Source organism: Pantherophis guttatus, chromosome 1 (genome assembly GCF_059756535.1).
Source record: "Pantherophis guttatus breed Tessera chromosome 1, ASM5975653v1, whole genome shotgun sequence".
Classification (NCBI taxonomy): domain Eukaryota; kingdom Metazoa; phylum Chordata; class Lepidosauria; order Squamata; family Colubridae; genus Pantherophis; species Pantherophis guttatus.
In genome coordinates this window covers 179,130,955-179,152,461 of record NC_142063.1, presented here as the reverse complement: position 1 = coordinate 179,152,461, position 21,507 = coordinate 179,130,955, and the positions used below count along the sequence as shown (strand labels likewise).

The 21,507-nt window shown below is 41.2% G+C and overlaps 1 protein-coding gene across 1 annotated transcript in view; it reads right to left on the bottom strand.

The window, feature by feature from the left end:
• TRPM8 (transient receptor potential cation channel subfamily M member 8) overlaps positions 1-21,507 on the bottom strand; it is a 356,525-nt gene that overhangs the window by 184,160 nt on the left and 150,858 nt on the right. Inside the window, exon 10 of the mRNA XM_087887046.1 lies at positions 8,075-8,193. Within this exon, the coding sequence (XP_087743172.1) occupies positions 8,075-8,193 (119 nt within the window). The remainder of the gene's footprint in view (positions 1-8,074; positions 8,194-21,507) is intronic.

Genomic DNA, 21,507 nt, shown 5'->3' with positions numbered 1-21,507 from the left:
AGCAATGAAAGAAGCTATGAATAATCAAGCCATGGCAATGAATAATTTAACAGTACTTGTGGAAGGGAAATTAAAGAAAGTTGAGGAAGATATAAAATCAATTAAAGAAGTGGTTGCAGAAAAACACGATGAAATAAGAGACGATATTGTTTTTGCAGTATCAGGATTGTCAAAACTTGTTATTCAGTTGGATGAGAAAGTGGAAGAAATTAATCAAGCCAATTTAAATTTGGAAAGCAAAATGGGAGATGTCATGACCAAAACAGAGAAAGTGGATGATGAATTGGTAATGTTACAATACAGGTCCATGGAATTTGCTTTGAGATTGAGAGGTCTGAAAGAAAACAGCAAAGAAAATTTAAAGGATTTGTGCTGATGCTATTGCAGAGATAATTAAAGAAAGACCAGAAGAGGTGGCAAGACAAATCTACAGGGTTAACTCCTGGTTGGCAAGACAAAGACAGCTGCCAAGAGATGTGGTGATTTATTTTACAACCAGGAGGATCAGAAATGATATTTTACAAGCTTCCTACAAGAATAAGGTTCAGGTGGCTGGACAAGAAGTGGTGGTTTTGAAAGAGATCCCTCCAAAGATGTTGAGAAGTAGAAAGGACTTTGGCTTTTTGGTAAATGAGCTGAGAAATCAACAAGTGGCATACAGATGGGATGTTCCAACTGGTCTAATAGTGACTTATAATGGAGAAAGATACCGGTTAAACACAGTCTGGAAGGCAAAAGACTTCTATGTAAATGTTTTAAAGGCTGGATACCCACCCGCACCAGGGAGGAGCAGAAAGAAAATGGAGATGATACAACAAGAAAAAGATGGAAAGCAGATACAAACTTATGCTGAAGTTGCAGCTGGAGGAATCATCACGGAAGAAGATCTGGATCTTGGGGGTTTATCCCCAACTCTGGAACCACTCAAAAAGGGAGAACCGAAAGCACAACGACTGACCCGATCAACTTATAAACTTCAAGAACAACAGTCAAAAATGCAACAATCTCAAGATCTATCTCAAGAAGTTCAGAAAACAGAAGCAGTGGGGGGGGGGGCTAGGCCGAAGAGTAAGGTGGAGGAGGATCTTCAGCTGATGCTTATGTGGTTTCGAAAAGCTAAAGATGGCAACTAAATTTCTATCTTGGAATGTTAATGGCTTAAATTCACCACAAAAAAGAAAGAAAGTATTTCATTACTTGAAACAATTTAACAATGATGTTATTTGTCTGCAAGAAACACATATTAGGTTATTAGACCAAAAATATTTGATAATATCAAGATTAGGTACACACTTTGTGGCATCAGCGCTAGAGAAGAAAAATGGGTTAGTTGTATATGTAAAGAAAGGATTATCAGCTAATTTAATTGAGGCAGATGATCAAGGAAGATATATCGCAATTGAATTATTAACATAGACTGGAAAAATGCTTTTAATTGGAATATACGCCCCTAATCAGCAACAAGACAAATTTTATAAATTTTTACACACTAAAATAATACAATGGGATTATAAATCTTTTATATTAATGGGTGACTGGAATGGAATAATAGACACACAGAGAGATAAGAAAAAGTTTATCCAAGATTTCAACACGTGCAAAATTACCTAAATCTTTTTTTGATATGATGGAAGATATGGAACTGAGAGATATTTGGAGAGAACGCAATATGGAGGAAAGAGACTTCACCTTCTTTTCTGATAGACATCAATTCTCCAGGATTGATTTTATACTAACCACAAATGATTTTATTTCTAGGGTGAAGAAGACCAAGATATGTCCAAGAATTTTAACTGATCATAGTCCGGTTTGGGTGGAATTTGAACAGGAGAGGGGAGAAAAGAGGTCTTGGAGATTAAATGAAAATTTATTTAGATATGAAGAAAATGTGAAAGAGCTTAAAAAACAAATGAAAGAATTTTTTGCTATTAATATGAACAAGGGTACTTCCATGGAAATGGTTTGGGATGCTAGTAAGGCTTATATGAGGGATACGTTAATACATATGAATAATAAACATAGACTAAAACAACAAAAGAAGCGGAAAGAGATAGAGGAAGAAATAAAAAAGAAAGAACAATTACTTATACTTAATCAGGAGATAAGAAGGTAAAAGAAACAATAAATATATTACGAGGGCAATTTAATATGTTAATGGCTGATCAGGTGGCAACTAGCTTACAATATGCTAAACATAATACATTTTGTAATGCCAATAAACCAGGTAGGTGGTTGGCCTACGTGCTGAGGAAAAAACAGAAATCACAAGTCATTGGTAAGATAGAATATAGAGGTAAGGAAGTTTACCAACAGAATATGATTAAAAAGGCTTTTTTAGAATTTTATACAAAATTATATGCTAGCGACTCAATACAAGGTATAGATATAGCTATCTATACTTAAAGGAAGGGAACATTCTGGAATTAACGTTGGAACAGAGGGAAGGATTGAATCAACCAATAACTTCTGAGGAGATCATTGCTGCAATTAAGCAGTTAAAAACAGGGAAAGCTCTGGGAACAGATGGATTAACAGCTGTTTATTATAAGAATTTACAGCTTGAAATGGTAGAACCGCTTAGAGCTTTATTTTGTAAAATTCAATTAGGGGGAGGAGTTCCACCCTCTTGGAGAACAGCTTTTGTTTCATTGATTCCCAAGGAAGATCAAAACTGTACCAAACCTGAAAATTTTAGGCCAATTTCACTTTTGAACACTGATTATAAAATTTTTGCTAAGATATTAGGGAACAGATTAATGTCAGTTATGCAACAAACAATTCATAATGATCAATCAGGTTTTATAAAAGGGAGGCAAATGAAATATAATGTTAGACAAATTATTAACTTATTGGAATATTTGGAAAAAAATAACCAGGTCCCTGCAGCGTTCATATTTTTGGATGCAGAGAAAGCATTTGATCGATTGAATTGGCAATTTTTGTTTAAGATAATAGAAAAAATGCATTTTGGGGAGTATTTTATACATTCAATTAGAGCAATATATCAGGAACAAACAGCACAAATAATAGTTAATGGAGGCCTAACAGAGGTCTTTAAAATTGAGAAAGGTACAAGGAAGGGTTGTCCCTTGTCGCCATTGTTGTTTATCTTAACTTTAGAAGTTTTGTTGAATAAGTTACGTGAATCTGATAAAATAAAAGGAATTGTAATTAGACAGCAGGATTATAGATTAAGAGCGTTTGCAGATGACCTGGTTGTTACTTTATCTCAACCTATAGAAGTGGTTCCATATATGTTGGATATAATAGGTCAATACAGTAAGGTATCTGGATTTAAAGTAAATCAACATAAGACAAATATGATAATTAAAAATATGTCCATATCTCAAAGAGAAGATTTAGGGAGAATAACGGGGTTTGAAATAGTTAAAAAGGTTAAGTATTTAGGAGTATATATTGCAGCCTCAAACACGAAACAAACAATTATGAAGTTCTTTGGCAAAAAGTACAGAAAGAAATGGAAAATTGGAAAAAGTTACAACTATCATTACTGGGAAGGATAGCAGCAATAAAAATGAATGTTTTACCTAGGTTCTTATTTTTGTTTCAAATGATACCAGTGCTTAAGAAAGACGGAAATTTGTTGGAATGGCAGAAAGGGGTTAATACTTTTATTTGGGGTGGGAAGAAACCAAGAGTGAAACTGAAAATTATATAGGATGTACGTGAGAGAGGAGGTCTTAAAATGCCTAATTTAAGATTGTATTATGAAGCGGCTGTTTTATCACAAATTAGCGACTGGTTTAACTTAACTGAAGAAAGAATGTTAAACATAGAAGGCTATGATTTGTTATATTGATGGCATGCTTATCTGTTATATGAAAAAAAAGTGGATAAAGTGTTTAAGGGTCATATACTTAGAAATGCATTGTTGAGGGTTTGGAAAAAGTATCAATATAAGTTAAACTATAAGATACCCATATGGGCAAATCCTAGACATGCAATAGAAAATACAAGTATAAAGCAAAAAACAGAGGTGATTACTTATAAAAAGCTTCTTCTTTTGGAAAGGGGTAATTTGAAACTGAAATCTTTAGATGTACTAAAAGAAGAAGGGATAATCTACACATGGTTTCAGTATGGTCAGCTTCAAGCTAGATGGAGGGAAGATCAAAAAATTGGTGTTATGCAAAATGAGGAAAATTTGGTGAAACAGATTAGAGATCGAAGTCAGATGCATATTAAAAGGTTGTATAATGCTTTATTGGAAATAGATTCAGAAGCGGAATTGGTTAAGGTTTGTATGATAAAATGGGCACAAAACTTTCAGGAACCAGTGATGATGGAAACATGGGAAAAGATCTGGGTCAGAAATGTTAAATTTACGCAAGCACAAAATTTGAGAGAGAACTTTTATAAAATGTTTTATAGATGGCACTTAGATCCTAAAAAATTATCATGTATATACCCGAATTTGCAAGCTAAATGTTGGAGATGTGAATGTGATGATGCAACCTATTATCATATATGGTTGACCTGTAAGAAAATCAAGGCATTTTGGATAAAAATTTGGTGGGTGATGCAGAACATTCTGAAAAAAAGGTTGAAATTTACTCCTCAATTGTTTTTACTGGGTATAACGATGGATTGTACAGTATTAGAGACTAAATTGATTTTGAACTTAATATCAGCAGCAAGGCTGTTGGTAGCACAATACTGGAAGAAGGACTTTTTGCCTACTTTTGAAGTGTGGATACTGAAAGTAACGAACTTAGCAGAAATGGTGAAAATCTCAGCGTATTTGAAGGACTATACACAAGAAAGATACGTATCAGAATGGAGAAGATGCATTGATTATATTCAAAATAAGTATCAGACAAGAAAATATCAAATAGCTTATGAATGAACGTTAAGTATTAGAAGTATTATGTTATCTATAGTGGAGTTAAGGTTTCGGGGGGGATTTAGTAGCCTGAGGATAGATAGGTTAATTTAGCTTATGATTGTTAATTGAAGTACCCTGTATTTTGCTCTGGGAAGTTACGGGGGGGTGGGGGGAATATTGGGGGGGGGGAATTCTTTTTTTTTTTTGTAAAACTTTTCAATAAAAAAAAGAGCTTTCATTGCCAAAAACCTGAAAAGAGGGTTCATTGAACCAGCATGCCTGAAAATCGCAGCCCCAGAGGGAAAAAAAAGATGGCTCTATGAGATTACGTGTAGATTATAGGAATTTAAATACAGTAAGCATACAAAACATGTATCCCCACCCCCTTAGGAAAGACATGCTAGCACACCTCTCCCAAGGAAAAATCTTTTCAAAGCTAGACCTGAGAGAGGCATATTATCGAATAAGAATAAGGGAGGGGGACGAGTGGAAAATGGCATTCAACACAACACTGTAACTGGATTACAAGGAGCCCCAGCCATATTCATTCAGCTAATAAACAAAGTGCTCCATGAACACTTTGTTTATATAAAGGGGTCCTGGTTTACCTGAACAACATTTTTTTTTAAAAAGTTTTTTTTATTTTTTAAAACATGAAACATTTTAGAGCAAGGATTTGATCCGGTATAAAGTAAATACAATTACTCACATTCCCTCAACCAATTTTGTTCCAAATTTTATCCATTTACCTCTTTAAAAAAAAAAATCTTATTCTAAACATTTAGATTTTGAACATTCCACTATGTCACCCTAAATTCTAAACAATTATTTCCAAATAGACATCATTCCAAATCTTCGTTAAGGAAAGGGGTCTTCCCCGCTGCACTCAAAGAGGCGGTGGTTCGGCCCCTCCTTAAGAAGCCTAGCCTGGACCCTGACATTCTTAACAACTACCGTCCAGTCTCCAACCTTTGCTTTTTAGCAAAGTTTTTAGCGAGTCCATGGTGGCACAGCAATTCCCTCAATTTCTGGAGGAAACAGACTACCTCGATCCTTACCAATCTGGCTTCAGGCGTGGTCACAGCACGGAAATGGCATTGGTTGCTCTAGTAAATGATCTCTGGCAGGCCAGGAATGGGGGTTGCTCCTCCATCCTGGTCCTTCTTGACCTCTCAGCAGCTTTCGATACCATCGACCATGGTATCCTGCTGCAGTGGCTCAGGGAGATAGGGATAGGAGGCACTGTTTTGCGGTGGTTCTCCTCCTACCTCTCTGGTCGCTTGCAGTCTGTTTGGGCAGGGGGGGTCAGGGATCCTCCCAGAGGCCCCTCACTTGTGGGGTGCCTCAGGGATCGGTTCTCTCTCCCCTGCTCTTTAACATTTATATGAAACCGCTGGGTGAGCTCATTCGTGGTTTTGGGGTGAGGTATCATCAATATGCTGATGATACCCAGCTTTACATCTCCACCCCTGACCACCCTAGTGATGCCCTTTCCGTGATGTCCCATTGCCTGGAAGCAGTGTGGGTTTGGATGGGGAGGAACAGACTCAGACTCAACCTTCCAAGACTGAGTGGCTGTGGAAGCTGGCATCTCGGGAACTGGAGGTTCCAACTTTAATGATCGGGGGGGGAGACTTTTACCCCCTCCGATAGGGTTCGCAATCTGGGCGTCCTCCTGGATTCTCGGCTGTTTTTGGATGACCATCTGACGGCCGTAACCAGGGGGGCCTTTGCACAGGTGCATCTTTTTTTAAAAAAAATTTTTTTTTATTTATATGCCGCCCTTCTCCGGAGACTCAGGGCGGCTTACAATGTGCTCAGCAATAGCCCTTTTCTAAACTGGGATGCCCTCACCACAGTCACTCACACCCTTGTTACCTCTAGGTTGGACTACTGTAACACCCTCCGGATGCATCCCAAGGGATGCTGCCCTTGGAATGCATCTGGAGGCTCCAGCTAGTCCAGCATGCGGCTACGCGGGTAATTACGGGGGCCTCTTGATACTCCCGTGTAACACCTCTCCTGCGCGAGCTGCACTGGCTGCCGGTGGCATTCCGGATTCGTTTCAAGGTGCTGGTGCTTACCTATAAAGCCCTTCATGGCTTAGGCCCGGGGTACTTGCAGGACCACCTCCAGCTGCTCTCCCACCGTCCCGTGCGCTCTCACAGAGTGGGCCTCCTCAGGGTGCTTTCAGCCAAACAACGTCGGCTGATAGCTCCCAGGAGGAGAGCGTTCTCTGTGGGAACCCCGACCCTCTGGAATGATTTGCCCGCTGAGCTCAGGACAGCCCCCGACCTCCTTTCCTTTCATTGTGAGTTGAAGATGTGGCTCTTTTGTCAACTTAGCTGATCCGCCATGGATGTACATTGTTATAATTTTAAACTGTTTTAATTGGGTTGTTGATTTTAATTTTATTGTGATTTGTATTGGATATTGTTTTTGTAAGCTGCCCTGAGTCCTTTGGGAGAATGGCGGCATATAAATCGCAATAATAAATAAATAAATGACATAGAAAAAAAGACAAAGTGTTTTCCAGTCAAAACAAAGGGTCATGTAGTAAGTCACCTGAATTAACGTTCAGTAACGAGGTACCACTGTATAAAAAATATTTTTTAAAAAAGGGAAAAGATAAACAAAAAAGAACTATTGGCTTTCTAACTCCTCCCTTTTTGTACATCTGCTAATTTACAAAATTATAGACTTTTAAGAGACTTAGAAGCAAGGTTATAAGTAATTATATTGTCATGTTGGGGACTATTCTTGTCTAAATTTTTATTGTGACTGTGTACTGTAAACTATTATATGTATGGGAACTATTCTTGTTTAAACTTCTATTGCCTATGTAGACTGTGAGTTTTGCTACTGCTGCATATTCCCAATTGGATGTTATTAAAATGACATCTTTTCCAATGCTGAGCAAAATGTATTTTTCCTGCTGTAAGCCTACATTTCATTAAATTATCATCTTTTTGTTGTTTTTTTCCTGAAATTATATCAATGAAAAAGTTGTGGTTTCATTTGAAATTGAAATTCCAAAATTTTCTGCACTGGATTTGTGTATCTTGTTATAAAACATTTCTTTTGTTTCATGGCAATTCCAACATTTATTATTTTATGATTTGTCTATGTTGGATATTATTGATGGAATTTTATGCTACATATAGAACAATCTGTACCAATTTCAGCTGTGTAAAATCTTTCTTTGCTTTTTCAATCTGCACTACCTACCTCCCAACGTCGATCATTGGTAAAAATCTCTTCACTGGCTAAGTCCAATTGATTCCATTCCAAAAGCAATTTCAGCTGGCCATTCCAGTCATCTTTATCTTCTTCATTTGTGCTGAAAGCTGTAATTGGAGAAGGGACTGTGGTTAATATTAAAATCATACTCTGTGAAATACAGTGTCCAATTCTCATTTTCCAACCCATCTTATTTTAACTCCCTTTCTTTTCTCTAGACTTTCTATGAAGAAGAATTAATGCTGCTATTAATAAAACTATGAATATGAGAATTTTGCCTGATTATTGAGGTGTTAGTAGGGCATCCTGCTCCCAAAATGCCATACCTAATTCCTTCATGCTTTCATTTTTTCTGATTTGATCTTAATTAGGAATTCCTATGAATAGTTATAATCCTTATTTTAACAAACAGCATGTTTTAATAGAATGGTCTATTTAAAAAAATAGAATATTTTTAAAATATTACTTTTGTCAGACCTTCCCCAGTCCATTCCCTTAGAAAAGAAAGACCCTTGACTCCATTTAGGTGAAGTGATAGGTTCTTTTACTAAAAGATGCTGGTTGCAGTAAAGTCAGGCTAGAACTAATTTCCCACATGAAATCATACAAGCTTTTCCTTCAATCCATCCCTCTCCCCTTGATCAGCTCAATTCCAGCCAATAGGTGGATGTCTAGGTGTTTTGGGAACATTCAGTGTTAGGAGCAATCGACATTCCATCCCCAAGCATCTCCAGTGTCTTGGTGTCTTTGAAGACTGGCTTCAAACATCCCTGGTCTTCCTCAACTGTCATTCCTCTCTCCTGTTTTTCTAGCGCTATCGTTTTAAAATATATATATACATCAATATCAATACATGAACAGTGAGGCATCTGGGTATCATTCATTTGCATATAAGTAATAATGGTAATATTTATTTATTTATTTATTATTAAATTTGTATACCGCCCTACTCCCGAAGGACTCAGGGCGGTGAACAGCCATGAAATAAAACATATAAATACAAAATTTAAAATAGAAATAAAACAAGTTAGATAAATTTGGCTGAACCATATTTAAAACCCCAATAATTTAAAACCAAATTTAAAATTCCCATTTAAAAGAGGAGAAGTTTAGGTCAGGCCGGCTTGCTGGAATAGGAACGTCTTCAGCGTGCGACGGAAGGTACGCAGATATTAATAATATTTGTTACTTTAATCATACTTATGTAATTGTAATATCATACATCAGTGGTGAAATCTTCTGCAGATTGCCACCGGTTTGCTGTCCGCGCATGCACAGTGTATGCCAAATGTATGCTGTGTGCGTATGAGCAATGCACATCAAAAGCATGCTGCGCATGCATGCATACACAGTGTGTCCCAAACATGCGTTTCACATGGAAAAAGGAGGCTTGGGAAGATAAGTAGAACAGCGAGGGGGGGAACATGGTTTATATTCGCTAGAAAGCAGGAAATCCTGCTTTCTAGCAAAGCTAAATCACGCAGCACAGCTGACTGTTGGAAATACCCATTTGGATGAACCAGTAGCTTTTTTAAACTACCAGTTTGCCCGAACTGGTAACTTTTTTTTACTAACGGTTCGTCCGAACTGGTGCGAACCGGTAGCATTTCACCTGTTATACATATTTATGTTAAAATATGGGCCTTCATTATTTAGTTGTTTAGTATTTTAGAACGCTATTCTAATGACAATAACAATATAATTAAAACATACATAGTTTGTTTTAATTTAATGTCTTTCAACATTAGCCCTGGGCCAAACAGGAGAGCTACTGCTCTCCGCAATCTGCAGGGCACCCCTCTACTCTTTGTCACCCCTACAGGGTGACTTTAGCCCCTTATGGGGCCCTCCAACTAAGGAATTCAGCACGAGTTTGTGGAGCTCCACTTCTCACGTCCGACAGCGCAGCGATATCAACTGGAAGTCCTCTATCCTAATACATGTTTATTGCCCATTTGTTCCCTCATACTACTCTCCCAGCTATTCATGGCAGGATGCCAATGAGGTTTCAAGTTGAAGATGGCAGAACCAGGGGTGAAATGTAAAATTTGTTACTACCAGTTTTGTGGGCATGGCTTGGTGGTGGTGGGGGTAATGTGACTGGGTGGGCGTGGCCAACTTTGCCGATCAGGAAACTCAACTGGGATCGTCAGAGAGGCATTTTAAAAAATATCTCTCTGCCGATCAGGAAACTCAGCTGGGATCGTCAGAGAGGCATTTTAAAAAATACCTCTCTGCTGATCAGGCAACTCAGCTGGGATCGTCAGAGACTTTAATTTAATTTAATTTAATTAATTAAATTTATATGCCGCCCCTCTCCGAAGACTCAGGGCTAGAGTCACAATACATTTAAAAAATCATTATAAAAAAACATTGAAAAATTAAAAAACATTAAAAACTCATTCACACCATTCATGGCCGGATCTCACCAGATCACAAGAGCGAGATCAACAGCCCCAGGCCTGCCGGAAAAGCCAGATCTTCACCGCTTTTCGGAAGGCCAATAGGGTGGGGATGGTCCGGACCTCAGGAGGTAACTGGTTCCAGAGAGCTGGGGCAGCCACAGAGAAGGCCCTCCCCCACGGGCCCGCCAGCCGACATTGTTTTGCTGACGGGACCCAGAGGAGACCGACTCTGTGGGATCTTACTGGTCGCTGGGAGCTATGCGGCGGTCTCGAAGATAACCTGGCCCTGAGCCATGTAGGGCTTTAAAGATAATAACCAACACCTTGAATTGTGACTGGAGACCAACAGGGAGCCAGTGCAGCTCGCGGAGAATTGGTGTAATGTGGGTGTACCTAGGTGCACCCACGACAGCTCACGTGGCTGCGTTCTGGACCAACTGTAGTCTCCGAACACTTTTCAAAGGTAGCCCCATGTAGAGCGTGTTGCAATAATCTAACCGTGAGGTGACAAGGGCATGAGTGACTGTGAGGAGAGCCTCCCGATTCAAGTTGGTGCACTAGGCAATTGGTGCACCAGGCGAACCTGTGCAAAGGTCCCCCTAGCCACTTTTCAAAGCATTTTTTAAACCACCTCTTCGGCCAAGAGGTTGCAAAAAAAAAAATGCTTTGAAAAGCCTCTGACTATCCCAGCGGAGCCGCGCGATCATCAGAGGCTTTTTTTTTTTTTACTTTTAAAAGCATTTTTTTGTTGGAAGAAGTTGTAGAAAAAATGCTTTTAAAAGTTTTTTTAAAAAAGCCTCTGATGATCCTGCGGCTCAGCTGGGCATGGTGAGGGGATTTTTGTTACAGGTTCTCCGAACCACCCGCCACCATTGTTATTGGATCAGGCAATCCGGTCCGAACCAGGAGCATTTCACCCCTAGGCAGAACTGATATACTGCCTCCCCCCACACCCGAGAGCAATGTTAGTCCTACAGAGGAAACAAAAGAGAGAGAAGGGGAAGGAGAAATACAGAAAACAAATGTATTTAGTCATTATTCAATGAGATTTCTCTGGATATTGGTCATGGAATCTCTTAAGCAATTTAGAAGCTTTGATTTCCTTTGAATCCAACTATTCAGTTTTGGAAAGTGGGAAGTCCTTCCATGCTACTAGATATTGGGTTTACTCCCGGTAAAGAGAGAGAGAGTCCAAAATGGCTTTGACTTTGAAGTGTTGTTCCCTATCAGTTGTAATCGGGTCAGGAGGTGGTTTCATTATTGGGCGTAGGGAGGAGTTGATTTCTGGTTTCTGTAGGCTGCAATGGAATACAGGGTGCATTTACCTGAGTGTTTTTGGCAGCTCGAGATCGATGATGACTGGGTTGATAACTTTTTTAATGGGACATTAAATACTTCAGTCACAGTTTTTTGGAAGGTTGTTTAGATTGTAAGTAATTGGTGGATAAATAGACCCTGTCCCCAATTTTAAAGCCTTTTAATGCTGTATGTCTTCTGTCAGCTTGTTTTTTATACACTTCCCTCACCTCCACAATGCTTTTCTTACTATTGGCCAGGTGTTTTGCAGTTGGGTGATCCACTCCTTCAAGGAGGCAGTCAGTGGGGTGGCCTGAGGCAGTTTGGGGAGAGATACAAAGTCTTGCCCCTTGGCAACTTTAATGGGGGCTACTGTGTACTGAGTTGTTGTAAGCAACCTCAGCAAAAGGAAGGTCTACCCAATTGTCCTGTTGATAGTCAATCTAACACCTGAAATACTATTCCAGGAGCCCATTCATATGTTCACAACCTCCATACATTTCTGGATGATGTGAGGAGCTAAGCACTTGAGTGGTCCCCAAAAGTTTTAAGAACTCTTGCCAAAACCATGAAGTGAATTGGACTCTGCGGTCCAAGATTATTTTCTCTGGGGCTCTGTGCAATCTATAGATGTGCTCTAGAAACAATCTGGCTAAGGTGTGGGCAGATGGGATTTTTTGACAGGGCACAAAATTTAGAAAATAAATGAGTTATCACAAAAAATCATGGTATTTCCCGAACTCTCGGGTAACTCTGCTATAATTGGGGTGATAAAGATGAATATACTCCTGAGACTTCTCTACTTATTTCAAATTATTCCGTTAAATTAGAGAAAAACTTCTTTACAAATCTGAATAAAATAACATCAAAATTTGTATGGGAGGGAAAAAAACCAAGAATAAATTTAAACATATTACAGGATGATAGAACTAGAGGGGGTTTTGGCCTACCAGCGTGGGAAAAATACTATAAAGCAGCGAGTCTAACATGGATTAAAGAATGGGTCAATTTGGATAATTATAGACTATTAAAATTGGAAGGCCATGATTTATTAAAGGGGTGGCATGCCTTCTTGTGGAACGCTGGGAACAAAACATATAAACACTTTAAAAATCATATAATAAGAAATTCACTAATTGGCACTTGGTTCAAAATTAAAAATAAACATTATATGAAGGTTCCCAGCTGGATATCCACATTGGAGGCGGCAATGCACCCCAACACACTAGCTGCCCATAAATTAATAAGATATAAAGAATTACTGGATCCCCATGGAAGATTAAAAACACGGCAGGAACTTAGGGAACAAAGTATAGAAATAAATTGGTGGCCCTACCTACAAATACAAACTAGATACAATAAAGATAGTGAGGAAGGAGGAATTGAAATAAATCCCAATCGGCTAGACAAATTATTAGGAGCTAAAGATGGAAACTTGATTTCAAAGATTTACAAATACTTATTAGAATTCGACCTGGCAGAAAACCTAGTCAAAGGACAAATGATAGCCTGGGCAAGGAATATTGGTAAAAATATACAATTGGAAGAATGGGAAAAGGTATGGGAAACCAACTATAGAATAACAAAATCGGTACCCTATAAGGAGAACCACTACAAGATGTGGTACAGATGGTATCTAGCCCCTGTGAGATTGGCAAGGATGTATGCAAATCTTAACCCAACATGTTGGAAATGTAAGCAAGCACAGGGAACCTTCTTTCATGTCTGGTGGCTTTGCCCAAAAATTAAGAAATATTGGATAAAAATAAAAATTTGGATATCAGAAATAATTGCGGAAGATATTGAACTAAAACCAGAAATCTTTTTGTTAGGAATGCTTAAACAAAACATTAGAAAAGAAAAAAAGTACCTAATATTACATATAATCACGGCGGCTAGGTTAGCCCTAGCACAAGTCTGGAAAACAGATCAATTGCCAACGGAGCAGCAAATAATTCAAAAAATTTATACATGTGCAGAAATGGAGAAACTAACGTTGAAATTGAAAGACAAGGAAGACTCACAGTATTTTAAGGTATGGGATAGTTGGTATGAGTGGATAAACCAAGGGAAAAGAAGGTAAATGTCAGCCTCCGACTTTCTGCTTTGGCTACCATAAGAAACGGGGGAGGGAGGAGCGTGGGGGGAGGGAAGCAAGCTGGTGGATTTTGAAGAAACGAAACCTAAGCACCAAAGTGGCTATCGGGTCAACCGTCATCGCGTTCCTGATTGATGACGATGCCAGACGTGTGTCCACCTGACCTCTGGGAGACCTTTGGATTGGGTGATTGATGATGGACAGTGGGAGGGGATGCTTTCTATATGCAACTTTCGCGCCTATTGCTTTAGTTTCAGCTTTCCTTGGTAGCGTTCATTTCATCTTCCAGTAAAAGTACATTACTCTATAAAATATGGAGTTTGGCTCTTTCTTTCCTGGACTTTGAAGAAGCACCTTTGATATTAAGCTGAAACTCACTTCAGTCATCCCAGATAACCACCGAGGGGACTGTGATCCAGATCATGTCAGATCAGGAAACTGATGAAACACAAATGGGAGCATCGGGCTCAAACATGCCTCCATTTCAAACAGAGGAAGAAACTGCTGAATGGTTGAGAAGACTCCGGCTCCAAGAGGAGACTGAGGAAACCAGATGGTCGAAAGGAGTGGGAAGGCTGCCGGATTGGGGAGGGACCCCCCAGGGTGTAACCAGCTCCAGACCACGTAAGGGGGAGGCAGTGTGGCTGCAAGAACAAAAGGAAAAACTCATGCTGGCACAGGCATCGCAACTCCTCCGTGATGTTGAAGAAAGCCGGAAAAACCGTGAGTTTTATGGGTTCCCTGTGGAGAAGGGAGGAGATGGCCCCAGGGGGAAGTTGGAAGAAACAGCCTGTGGGGGAGAAGATGAGGAAGCTGAGGAAAGAACATCTCAGACTTTGGAGGCTTGAGTGAGGGATGCAACAGGTCAGGGACCCCCAGCCTTGCAGGCTCCCCCCCGCAGACGTAAAAAACCAAAAATTCCCCCCCTAAATATGATGGGAATCCGAAGACCTTGGGTTATTTTTTGACTCAAGTATGGAACCACATGCAAGATTGGGGGGAAGACTATTTGTCAGATGCGGCTCGAGTGAGATGCGTCACAAGCATATTAGAGGGAGCCGCAGCTGAATGGATGGTGGTCCTCCATAATAATGACTCCCCTTTGCTAAGAAATTACAACCATTTCATGGGAGCTCTTAGGAGGCGTTTTGAAGACCACCTAGCTGAACGGAAAGCGAGACTTAGAATGAAAAGCATCCAGCAAGGCCAGAGATCAGTGGCAGAATACACCCAAGAATTCCGCGAGCTGGCACCCTACATGACAGGGTGGTCAGAAGCGGCTCTCTTGCAGAGTTTCAAAGATGGGCTGAATGAAGAGATATACAAGGATTGTAGAGGACAGGGGGTCCCCGAAGATTTGCAGAGTTGGTATATAGCTGCTGAGGATGTGGAGATCGAGCTGGCCCGAAGCCGACTCCGAGGGGGGCATGCTGGAGACCCGTCATCCCTTCTACCATAAAGGAGCATCTAAGATGGCCGAAAGGAAGGCGGAATTCAAACCAAAGTCAAAGCCTTTCACCTGTTTCAAATGTGGGAAGGAAGGACATCAGGCTGCCGAATGTTACTCCAAACCAGTACCTAAGACCACCGGTTTGGGACCAAGGAAGACCGACAAAACACCCGCAAAAACCCGCAGCACTGCCCTGAAAGGAGAAGTCGTTGAGTTCACTCCCCGAAACAAGGGTGAGTTGGGAACTCCGACCACCGCTGATGACAGCGGGATGGACTCTGACTCTGACTCCGACGATATGGTGAGTCACACAGAAGACCCCATGCTCATCCCCGTAGAAATAAGGGTGCCATCCACAGGGACACAAGCGCAGATATTAGCCCTACTAGACTCTGGGTGCACCAGATGCATAATCAGTCCAAAAGTGGTGGAAAAGAGAGGCTTGAGATTAAAAATGCTAAAAAGGTCTATTGCGTTCTGTCAGTTGGACGGATCTATTGCAGGAGGGGGCCCAGCCAGCTTTGTGACTGAACTCATTGAAATGCAGCTGGGGATCACGTAGAAAGTCTCAGATTCATTGTGGCCCTGGCATGGAACGACCCCTCATACTTGGACTGCCTTGGCTCCGTAGATGGAACCCACGAGTTAATTGGAAAACTGGGGGTTTGCGCATTCACACCGGAAAACCGAGATTAGAGAGGGAAACTGCCCCCCCCTTAGACGATAGGTCAGGACCCGAAACTGTGGAAATGGCAGTAGGCCACATTGAAGGGGAGGAGAAGATTCCAAAAGAGTATTGGGATCTCCGTGAAGTCTTTAGTGAAAAGGCCTCGGATGTACTGCCTCCCCACAGGTCTATGGACTGTACCATTGAAATACTCCAGGTGTTAAACTTCCTAAGCCGAAAATCTACCTCATGACCCCTCGAGAATTAGGGGAGCTGCGAAACTTTATTGATAAAAATCTAGAATGAGGGTTTATTAAACCTGCCAAACCAAAGGTGGCGGCACCAGTGTTTTTCCGAGAAAAGAAGGATGGTTCCTTTCGCTTGATAGTTGATTATAGGGACCTAAATGCGATTTGTGTGGAGAACGTTTATCCCCTACCACTTATGAAGGACATGCTATCTCACTTAGGAAAGGGGAAAATCTTCACCAAACTGGACTTACGGGAAGCTTACTATCGAGTGAGAATTTAAAAGGGAGATGAGTGGAAAACAGCATTTAGCTGCCCACTTGGATGTTTCCAGTTTAAGGTACTTCCTTTTGGACTACAGGGAGCCCCTGCTGTGTTCATGCAATTGATTAACGAAGCACTGCATGAGCACCTGTTTAAGGGGGTTCTGGTCTACTTGGATGACATTCTTAACTACTCGGAAAACATGGACAATCATGTGAAATTGGTGCGAATGGTCCTGAAAAAACTCAGGGCCGCCGAATTATATGCCAAACTTTCTAAGTGCGAGTTCCATCAAAGTAAAATTGACTATCTTGGATATCGCATATCACATGAGGGGATAGAGATGGACCCTGGGAAGGTTCAGGCCGTATTGGAATGGGCCTCCCCATGCACCCGCAAACAATTATAAAGTTTCCTGGGTTTTGCGAATTTCTATAGACAGTTTATCCCCTCATTTGCCAAAATAGCTCTGCCTATAACAAATCTTCTGAAAACTAAGGGTGAGGCAAAACCAAGGCCCTCACGACCTCTTGAATGGACCATGGACTGTCAAGCAGCTTTTGAAAAGTTGAAACGACTGTTTGCGGCTGAGCCAGTCCTCAAGCATCCAGACATGGAAGAGCCTTTTGTAGTACAAGCAGACGCAAGCGACATGGCTGTGGGAACAGTACTTTTGCAAAAGAACACAGAAGGGGAATTGCAACCCTGTGCTTACGCGTCCCGTAAATTATCTGAAACCGAGAGGAAATGGGCCATATGGGAAAAAGAAGCTTTTGTGGTGTGATGGGCATTGCTAGCATGGAGACAATTTCTGGAAGGAGCAAAGCACCAGTTTAAAGTTTGGACTGATCACAAAAATCTGGAGGCGTTGAAAACACCTCGTAAACTGTCACTTAAGCAAGCTTGTTGGGCCCAGCATTTCAACCGTTTTAATTTTACCCTACGCTACATTCCTGGTGGAAAGAATTTCATGGTGGATGCTCTCTCCAGAATGCCTCAATACAACAGTACCAAGAAAGAAGTGGTTCAACCCATCATCCCTTCCACACAACTGGCAGAGCCCGTGACTACCAGAGCTCAGGTGAGGGCTGATCCAGCTTTTTCGGATGACCTGCTACAGAAATTACAAGAAGCCTTAAAAACTGACAAATGGTTTAAAACCCATTCAAATAAATGTACTCTCCGTGATGGTCTAGCATGGATAGGGGCTAAATTGTATGTCCCCGAGAGTTTAAGACTAACAGTATTACAATACGCTCATGATGCCAAGGCAGCCGGATACTTTGGATTTGTTAAAACTCTACATCTTGTTAAAAGACAGGTTTGGTGGCCTGCCCTCAAAAAGGATATAGAAGCATACGTGGCTAGTTGTCCGGTGTGTGCCTCGGCTAAAAGACCTCTGGGGAAGCCACCTGGGTTGCTGCAGAGTGTGGCAAGACCGGATGCCCCTTGGAAGGAAATATCCATGGATTTTATTGTGGACTTACCAGAAAGTGAAGGGTGCACAGTCATTTGGGCAGTAATGGATTTGTTTTCCAAACAAGTGCATTTCATCCCCTGCTCTAAAATCCCTTCAGCAAAAACTCTTGCAAAACTATTTATTCGTCATATTTACAGATTACATGGAGCTCCAAAACGTATAATGTCGGACAGGGGTGTACAATTCACTTCCAAATTTTGGAAGGAGTTTTTAAAATTAATAGGCTCCGCCCAAGGACTAAGCTCCGCCCACCACCCCCAGACCAATGGGGCCTGTGAGAGAACCACTGCTGTGTTAGAACAGTACCTGAGATGTTATGTAAATTACCAGCAAGACAAGTGGGTGGACTTGTTGCCATTTGTGGAGGTGGCATACAACAACTCTATCCATAGCAGCACCGGGTTCACTCCGTTTAAGGTAGCATCTGGTCAGGATTTTGTGCCAATCCCCGAATTACCACAAGACACCCCACAAAACCCATCTTTGGCTGAGTGGATCGAACAGTTACGGAGCACTTGGACTGTAACTCAAAAAGCCTTAGATGATGCACACCGAGCGCATAAGACACAAGCAGATAAAAAACGGTCCCCGGCACATGGGTATAAAGTGGGTGACAGGGTTTATCTTTCCACCAAATACTTACAGACTTCACAAAAATCAAAAAAGCTTGGACCCAAGTATGTGGGTCCTTTCCTGGTCACTAGACTTATTAATCCAGTCACAGTTGAATTGGAATTGCCAAAAACGTTGAGACGGATACACCCTGTGTTTCATGTTAGTTTGTTGAAACCAGAACACTTGTCCCTTTTACGACCGGAACAAGATTCCCCTCCTGTTCGCATACTGATAGAGGGGGAGCAACATTTCGAAGTCAAAGAAATTTTAGACTCTAGGAAGCACCATGGTAGAGTGCAATATTTGGTGGCTTGGAAACATTTCCTGTTGTCTCAAGCTGAGTGGGTGAACAAACGTGATGTCCGGGCGCCAAAGAAAGTACAGTTGTTTCATAACAAATATCCTGATAAGCCTTAATGTCCATGTTGCAATCTTTTTTCTCCCTTTCCTTCTTATTCCCTATTTAGGACTAACATCTTTTCTCTGGAGGGGCTGAATGTCAGCCTCCGACTTTCTGCTTTGGCTGCCATAAGAAACGGGGGAGGGACTTTGAAGGAAGCACCTTTGACAGTAAAGTTAAAATCTAGTAAGAAATTAAAAGTAATAATTATACACCGTCATTAAGATAAAAAAGGAAATAAGTTACTGTGTATACTTGTACATACATACATACATACATACATACATACACACACACACACACACACACACACACATATATATATATTTGATTTATATGCCACCCTTCTCCGGAGACTCAGGGCGGCTTACAATGCATTAAGCAATAGCCTTCATACTTTTGTATATTTATACAAAGTCAGCTTATTGCCCCCACAAACTGGGTCCTCATTTAACCTACCTTAGAAAGGATGGAAGGCTGAGTCAACCTTGAGCCTGGTAAGATTCGAACCTGCAGTAATTGCAGGCAGCTGTGTTAATAACAGGGTGCTATCACATATACTTTGTTTGTTGTGATTAGTATTGTTGGTTGTATTTTAAGGTTGTGAATGTTTTATATAATTTTATCTTTTTAAATTTAATAAAGTTTGTTTTTTAAAACCAAAAAAAAAAAAAAAAGAAAGAAAGAAAAGAAAAGAGGCTTTGGATGTCTTCCTTTGCTGCCTTTTTACAGAAGCACGGGTAGGGCAGCTTAGCTACATAGTTCTCTGTGTCTTTCTTTAGTGATGGCCACCAAAATTGGCACTTGACCAAGTGTAAGGGTTTTAACAAAGCCAAAATGTCCTGCAACTTTTGAGTCATGATTTTTCTGTAAGACTATCATCTGTTGACTTTCAGGGATGTACAATTTGGCTCCCACCCAAGATAAACCATCTTGTATCATGTATTCCTCTTTGTGAGTTTGGAACTACTTATCTTTCTCCAGTGCTGCTTTGAGGGAGACCCATAAACCCTTGGCTACCTGGGGCTATAGTGTAGCTTGTGCTCTGGTAGTGATTGACACAACCAGTTGCTGGGATGGAATAACTGGTCTAATTACCTCTAGCTTTGAACTGTTATTTTGTGATAGTCTGGACAGGGGATCTGCTAGAGGTTCTTTCCCCCTGGGAAATATCACAAAATGAAATTAATTGGTTAAAGCCCAACAGACTTGCTTGGGTGACAATTTCCATGGGATTTTCAGGGCTTCTAGATTCTTATGGTCAGAATCCATGGCATTTCCAAGAAATGCTTCCAGGTAAGAATACTCAATGCACTCATATGGCCCCTTCTCCCATACTGCCCATCTGTTCAGTTTTGGTGAGCTTTTTGGAAGTGTAGGCACATGGTTGCAAGACTCCCTGCTCATTTTTTCTGCAGGAGCACTGTCCCACCCCATAAAATCACTACTATTCACCTGGAAAGGGGGCATTGGGGTCTGGGTGTTTCAGTATTGGTTCTGCTGCCTTTGCTGCATTCTATTGTTCATTTCAGAGGATCTGCTTTCAGCAACTCAGTGCCCCTCCTTCCTGCATTTGAAGCAGCCAGTGGAGCATTGGCGTGGGCTCTGGTCACGGGCTGGTGACTTTGGGGCTTCTTTCTTTTCCAAGAGGGATCTCCACCAGCCATGGCCTGGTTGATGCTAGGAACAGGCCAGGTCAATTTCTACTTCCTCTGCTAGGATGTATCAACCATGAAAGGGGTTCTTCTGGAAATGCAGATGTGATATATGTCATTGTTCAGCCATCCTGGAAGCACCCAGTTAGGATGTTCTTCAGCTAGTCAGTCAGCCATTAGGCCAGGTCACAAAACTCATGGGTGTATTTGGCCATGTTCCATTGGCACTGGCTTATGGTCTTGATCCAGTCCCTAGCCTTGTGGTCAGCTAGGGAAATCTTTGAAGCATTTCTGGAGTGCTTCCATGAAATGATCAAAGTTCCTCAGCTCTGGAGCATTGTTATTATGGAGGGTGACTATCCTCTACACTGTGGTTCCCTCCAATGCCATGGTCACACACTGCACCTTGGCCCCCTCCGTTACTATTGTTGGACCATATTCTTGCATGTAGAGCCAGACTTGTGCCAGGAAGAATCCCAGTTGCTTGGGGTCTCTGTTGAACTTAACATTGAGGACTGGTGTCTTGTGATCTCTCTGCCTGGCTAGTGCAACCCCTGATAGTGGCAAGGTTGGACTGCTGGGCCTGTGGTTAGTTGTGGAGCTGGGGTAGTTGCCGATGCTGTGAGGGCAGATGCTGTTGTGGCCACTGCGGCAGATGTAGTCATCCCATCACTTACCCAGGTTGGTGTCAGCTGGATGGCCAGATGCACTCCTTGGGCCAGGGCTTCATGTACTTTAATGTTGCTGAAAGCTTCCCTCAGGAACCCTATGGCTTGTTCCAGCATCCAGTCCTTTCAATCCAGCTTCTCTGTAACTGTTTCTTCTTCCAGCTCCTCTCATGGT